We start from the raw sequence: 7393 nt of genomic DNA, 5'->3' as shown, positions 1-7393 counted from the left end.
AGAGAGAGAGAGAGAGGCAGAGAGTAATGAAAATAATTGGCAAAAGAGGAAGGGAGCAAGAGAGAGAGGGAGACAGGGAGAAAGAAGGGAGGAATGAGGGAAAGAAAAGGTATAGGAGAGGCAGAAGTAGAGAATCAACGTATACGAAGAGAGAGAGAGAGAGAGAGAGAGAGAGAGAGAGAGAGAGAGAGAGAGACGGAAGAAGAGCAGAACATTTTGAAAGGACGAAGGATAACAGAGCTTTCCAGTGTGTACACGCACAGTACACACACACACACACACACACACACACACACACACACACACACACACACACACACACACACACACACACACACACACACACACACACACACACACACACACACACACACACACACACACACACACACACACACACACACACGCGCCTTTATCTACCCAGCTGATCTGTCTCTGTCCATCACTCCATCTCGGTCCCATTGTACATCACGCTATCCTTCTATCACGTACAGAGATAACAGGGAAGAACACTGCCCACATATACAGTACATCCATGCGTCACCTACTGTATCTGTAGCATCTTTCTATTCATCATAATGTCTCTGCACCCTCTCTAACCCAGTGCTACTCAACCCTAACCCCTGCTGAACCCATTTAGACCTGGGAACCATTCTACAAATGCCTTCTAAATCCTGACAGTTTTCTGAAAAAGCTATGTTTGTATGTCAGTCGTTAAAATTTTTCAAAAATAGCAGACATACAAGCTCGTAGCGCGCCACTCGGTGCGTGCGTTATGTGCACACAAACGTGCGTACGTTTGTGTGTGTGTGTGCGTGCACGCCGCACGCACATGTGTAACAGGCATTACTGCTTAGTCTGAGTATTTTCATTAGTTCCTATAGTACGTCTAAGAAACCACAGATATCTGCAACAGCTGTACCACTACTACTACACCAACAGCGTGAGTGTGTGTGTGAGTGTGTGCGTGTGTGTGTGTGTGTGTGTTACATTCAGTGTCTGTGAGGTAATTCCATGTAATTTGATCTCATCAGGTATGTATTGTCCTTCCATCTTTGGACTGTGCCTGCGTGCGGTGCGTGCGTGCGTGCGTTGTGTGCGTGCGTACCTGACCACAGGCTCCGGTATGATGTGAGGGTTCGCGGGGACCTGCACCCCCTTCTCCCACTCCTGTCTCCAGGGGTCCGACAGCACGTAGAAGTCATCGGGGCCCATCTGGGCCGAGTCCGGCAGCTTCATGGCCGTGATGAAGTCCGTGCGGAACACCTGGACCAACGGGGACACATGCAGGGAGACGGAAAGGTCAAAAAAACATGACAACGACGGGATGAACGCTTATTTGAGAAAGAGGTCTCTAGCCCATTCTGGGTGGGAACCCTTTTTGGTGTTATGGCATTATGCTATAGAGCACCGAAGTCTGACGTCACTTTCAGTAGAGGGCGTCAGTCCCCAGGTTCATGTATTTGTTTAGTTGCATTGAAATCCCCATTGAGGCGATTTTAGATCGCCTCATATAACAACTGTGTTTGAAAAATAAACATGTCACCCCGGCCGCTTCACTCATATGGATATGAAGAATCAACTGACTGAGAGAAAACGCTAATGTTACTGCTGCTGAATTAGTTAGATTTTCGCTAGAAGCAGACTGTATCATATATGAGTGACTGATACACGTGAACGATACAGAGACACCTCCCTAACAATAACGCCGAGACAGCTTGTTTATTTTTGGACCACAACGCTTATAGTAGACGATATTAAGATCACCCCATGTTATTCTCCATAGAGAAATTACTTCCGCGAACCAGGGGAATCGTCGGGATGAGCGAGTTACGTCAGGACTTCGGTGCTCTATGCTTTAGCTATTGAAAAATAGCAGATCTACAAGCTCATAGCGCGCCACCGAGTGGCGCGCTAGGAGCTTGTAGGTCTGCTATTTTTGAAAAATCGAATAACGACTGACATAGAAACATAGCTTTTTCAGAAAACTGTCAGGATGTAGAAGACATTTTTAGAATCTGATCTCAGGTCAAATTGGGCTAGTCTGCACTTAACCACTTGATCCCCAGCAAGCCTATTATGGAGGGTATAAGGAACATTTGCCACAGTACAGTAACTCAAGTCAGTTTCCCCTCAGACTAGACTAGAGGGTTTCAGTGGTTAAAGGCTTTGCGGTTAAGAGTGTCCGCCCTGGGACCGCAGGGAGGTCAGGGTTGGATCCGAGGCCGGGTCACAACAAAGACTCTGGTACATGGAGCTGCCTCACGAGGGAACAGCAGATAGGCTCCTGCCTCACAGCGCGGCGAGGCTTACTCAATACTGTACATAAACAAGCTATTGTTCAGTTCAAGACCCACTCCCACACGCCTTGTATAAGGTCACCCATGTGACATGTCACGCCAACATATATGGCCAGATTTGACTGAGAGACTGCCATCGCGCAAATTCCAGCTTTTCACCAGAGGAGAATCTTTTTTTATTTTAAAAAATGAGTTAATAGCACAGGCAGACTCTTCACATACTAGACTAGAGCATGTCTGAATTAAGTGTCAGAGCTGAAATGCTCAAATGTAAATATAATAATAATAAAATAAATAAATGTAGCTAGGTGTAATGTTAGAGACCACAGAAGTGCAAGACATTAGTGCAAGACATTACTCTATAAGCCATATCTCCAAAACTTTTTCAATAGCTAAAGTATAACATAATTCTTAAAACACCAAAAGGGTGTCCTGAATGGGTTAATGTACCTGATGTCCATCATGGTCATACCAATACAAATATAATTTGTTATTTTCATTGTTTTGAACAAGATTGTCGCTATAGTATATTATACAACAATGCCTTGGAAATGTGGCTTTTCACTGTGTTTCCTTATACTTTTTAGACGAGGTGTGTATGTAGTCTGTTACAAAATACATGTATTTTAGCTAGGTGTAATGTTAGAGACCACAGAAGTGAACCTTTCAAGCCTGTTTTCTCAACTCGCTGTTTTCTGCAAGACATTTACTCTATAAGCCATATCTCCAAAACTGGTGGGTCAAACTGAACAACCAATATGTCAATTTGAAGCTATGATTCCCTGCTTTCATTAGCCGCAATTTGCAACTCTAGATTTTTTTACAATCTGTTGAATCTAGAGTTGCAATACCCTCCATCCACTTCCTATTCATGATTTTCGGTTTCTGATCTGCTGGTCTTAAATGACGTTAAACTCACCAACATTGCAGCTGTAGTCCAAGCTTGAATTATCCTCTTTCAATCTGCCGAGCTTGTTTTTCATAAAAATCCCCCGTAGACATGTTATGAGTTACTTTCTGTCCAAAATATTCCAAGAGTGACATTTCCGAGCCGCCATTTGTATTTTTGCAACGTGCCGTAAAACAAGATGTGAGGGGGAGCGCTTGTTTAATAGAATCTTACCTGCGCAGGTAAGACACCCAAAGAAGAGGCAGACACAGTGCGACGCCCCATCACACACAGCCTTCTATTAAACAAGCGCTCCCCCTCACATCTTGTTTTACGGCACGTTGCAAAAATACAAATGGCGGCTCGGAAATGTCACTCTTGGAATATTTTGGACAGAAAGTAACTCATAACATGTCTACGGGGGATTTTTATGAAAAACAAGCTCGGCAGATTGAAAGAGGATAATTCAAGCTTGGACTACAGCTGCAATGTTGGTGAGTTTAACGTCATTTAAGACCAGCAGATCAGAAACCGAAAATCATGAATAGGAAGTGGATGGAGGGTATTGCAACTCTAGATTCAACAGATTGTAAAAAAATCTAGAGTTGCAAATTGCGGCTATGCTTTCATATGACATGAAAAAACGAAAATTAAAAAAAAATCCAATGGCAGTCTCTCAGTCAGATTTGGTCACATATATGGCCGTCAGTCCGTCGCGCCTCGTGACACGCTCCATATACTGTATGGCCATCTCCGTATATGAAGATGACAACACTGACCTCATCAAACCCTGGATAGCCATACATGGAGAAAACGGCCTCATCACCTAGATCTGCATATATATGGAGCAGGCCAGCAACTCTACATAATATGACCTCAAACCTTTAGATCTCCATGGAGCTGACCCGTTCCGACATTCCATATGTTGATCCTTCCCCACCCGTCCTTCCTCTTCGATGTCTCCCTTTTCACTGATACCTGTCCATTCAAACTCTAGACGGGCCCGCCCCCCAAAGTCATTTCCGCAGCCACACCCGGCAGCCAGCGGAAACTAGAGTTCTCAACAGGCCCGAAAATAAAGGCCCGGCCCTACCTGGGCCCTAACTGTGCTGGCCGAGGGCCACGTCTGGCGTTACTAATTAGCACACATTTTACGCCCTACCCGGCCCCGAAAACGTCAAAATAAACAAATGAAAAAAGGTCCATATATATCCGTATGTGCATTTCCAGACCTGTAGTTTGGCTTCTTACCCTCAGGGTGTCTTACTGGTACTTTTATGCCACTACAATTATTTGAAAACTTTAGTTACTAGTTACTTTGTAGATTCAAAACGTAAAAAAGTTTAGGGATAAGGCGTAAGGCACCAGCGAAAATAGGGCCCAATTTGGTAATAACTGTCCAGTGACATCATAGCTGCAGGACAAGTGTATGACATTCGACGTATTCATTCCGAGTCTTCTGGTGGGGGATTATTTTAAAATGTCACTAAATCAGTTTTATTTTTTTCGTAGCTCAGTAATGTCCCACTTTATGTCAGGATAAGTGCCGTATATTTAATCAATATTTCCAAGCCAATTATCTATCCATTTATGCATTTATTCACGCTGATTATTCACTAGCTTCTGCTGTCAAAAAGAGCCAAATCTTGTCTGCTTCACCAGAACATCTGAAGGGGCATAAATATACAGACTCTAATGGCCAGACTCTATATCCACAATGCGCAGAGAACAACACGATGAAAGGAACCTGGCAACATCCTATAGCTGCTGATAAAACGGTATGTACACAAACCCAATGCATACTGTATACAGTAGGAAGCATCATGAGAAGGCCTACATATGACACAGTGCTGACGCCACGTCGCAGTGTTCACTGTTTCTTTTATAGAAATATGATATTTTCCTCTGTAATCTTCATTGTATTCCTCCGTGTTGACCAAGAACACTTTGAAAACAAAACCAAAATCCAAGTGAAACCACTTTATTTCCTGCTTTTTTTTTTTTTTTACGTAAAAGCCTCCAGTGACACTAAGCTAGCATTCCCCGTCTCAAAAGGTTCTGTTCCCACACTGTTGGTCCTTTCAGCCCTTCCCCAGCATAAACACCAGCTAATGTCAATAGCCAACCGCCAGCGCTAAACAGGAAGCGCTGCCTGTTGTTCCAGTGACCGTCTCTGACGTACGAAAGGGGAGTTCACAGTCTGAGCCACACACGTACGTACAGTATGTAAATACCATATCCCAAGTTCCGCTTTCATAATCAGTGAAAGGTCATCATGATACACACACGTCTGCCGAGATAGCACGGCGTGACTGTACAGCGTGTGTCCGTGAGACAGAGACAGATGAAGATGTGTTTTTTTAAGATATAAAAGGATTATACAACCATTAGTTCCAAAGCAAGTCATTTGATTGGACAGGAGTCCAGGCTGTGCAAAGGCTGTACACAAACTCGTCGAAACGGGTTATAAAACTGTAACGCAAGCGTGGACAGCACTCAAACACTTAATGTTATGAGACCATTGAGAATAATATACTAAACGAAAAAATATCTAACTTAAAGGTTTTATATACGTATGATATTATATGATTATTACAATTATTAAATATATTTAATTATTTATATATATTTTTTTACTTTTATCAGTTTACACTTCCTGTACTTTTTCCTCTTGTACCTCCTCTTGTACCTCTGTCACATCAGTGGCCGGTGGCCGCTTTATCCCGGTCGCCCCCCTGAGTCAAGTGTCCTTGAGCAAGACACTGAACCCCAAACTGCTCCCGATGATGCATGGTTGCCTCTAAAAAATATTTAGGACGACCATTGAGCCGATTCTACTCTATGACATGGACACTTTCAAAGAAACTAGAGAAACTAGAGAGGTTGGATGGCACTTACACCCGCCTTCTAATGAGAGCGCAAAATATGCCACACATCGACTAATCTAATATACGGCAACCTTCCCCGTGTTTCTTCACTAGTCCGATTCCAGAAGAACACAGTTTGCCGGCCACTGCTACAGAGCTGACAATGAGGTTATATCTTCCCTTCTTCTCTGGAGTCCTGCCTCAAAGCAGACCAGGAAGTCTGGCGTGACATTGACAAAAATGATGATGATGATGATGCCTGCTCTACCATCGGTGAAAGTATAACAAGCACCATAAAATTGTATGCCTGAGTTATATTAAATAACTAAAAGAAATAAAGGTCCTGTACCTAGTAATATTCTTTATACTGTAAACCAAACGTATTGCAGACCAAAATTATAATCCATACAAATGCAAATGTTCAATCTCCGATTTATTAAGTCCTGCATCCTATAGTTACTTTCAATGGCTTCAATGAGTAAGTATCATAAAAGTAATCCCAAAAGTAATCGAACGGAAAATTGTCGATCTTCTATTTTCCAAAAATGGAATAATCCATCAAATAAAAAGACAATGCTGCTCAAAAAGTGAAAAGGGTAGATTCCTCACCCAACCTTCAGGCCACAGCAGGTTCTCCTTTGTCCAAAAGCTCTGAATTGATTCAGAACTAAACCCTCGGAAAGGTTCCTTGACCAAACCTTTCATTCTTCAGATGTCAAAGTTTTCCGGACCCACCACTCTGTGGTTTATCAATATCTGATTCTGGTTCAGTATTGGCCTTAAAAGAGTCTCTTTGACAAACCACCTCCAAACACTCTTGATACCTCATACTGAACCCCCGGCCACCTCACTTCCTGTACTTTTATAGATGTTCCTGGTACCTCACTTCCTGGAACTATTGCTAACATGCTTTTTCCCCACAGCTCCCTCTATGATCAAACCTTGTCAACAAAAGATTAATGACCATGGTGTTTAACTACACAAAACAAAACAGATTTTCCCTACACTACATTTGGGGTTCAAATGTATATATAACCGGGCCAGTATGTTACGTTTAATTTTCTTTCAATACTCACATTTCTTCACACATTTATGTGGCAGTGGCACATTGTAAAGCATTTTGGATAAAGGCGCTATATAAATGCACCATTTACCATTTAGGAATGATCAGTTATTGGTCAAGGGCACAAGTGTGCAGCAGACAGACATACGTAGTACACAGAAACAAGTTCACAGGCGCACACATGAACACATACACACAAACAAGCAGGCACACCCATATGCACACTGCATGCATAGTTACTGTACAACTGTGACGACACAATCCTTGGACTAAA

General features: G+C 42.8%; 1 protein-coding gene across 1 annotated transcript in view; it reads right to left on the bottom strand.

Moving 5' to 3' along the window:
• Positions 1–468: 468 nt before the first annotated feature.
• Positions 469–7393, bottom strand: part of LOC310854687 (E3 ubiquitin-protein ligase Jade-2-like) — a gene marked incomplete at its 3' end in the record, with an annotated part of 81314 nt that continues 74389 nt past the window's right edge. Inside the window, exons 4-5 of the mRNA XM_083759362.1 lie at positions 1109–1266; positions 469–481 (exon numbers count right to left, since the gene is read on the bottom strand). Of these exons, the coding sequence (XP_083615488.1) occupies positions 469–481; positions 1109–1266 (171 nt within the window). The remainder of the gene's footprint in view (positions 482–1108; positions 1267–7393) is intronic.

Source organism: Protomyctophum parallelum, assembly GCF_964188405.1.
Source record: "Protomyctophum parallelum genome assembly, chromosome: 1".
Classification (NCBI taxonomy): Eukaryota; Metazoa; Chordata; class Actinopteri; order Myctophiformes; family Myctophidae; genus Protomyctophum; species Protomyctophum parallelum.
This window is presented reverse-complemented; position numbering and strand designations above follow the sequence as displayed.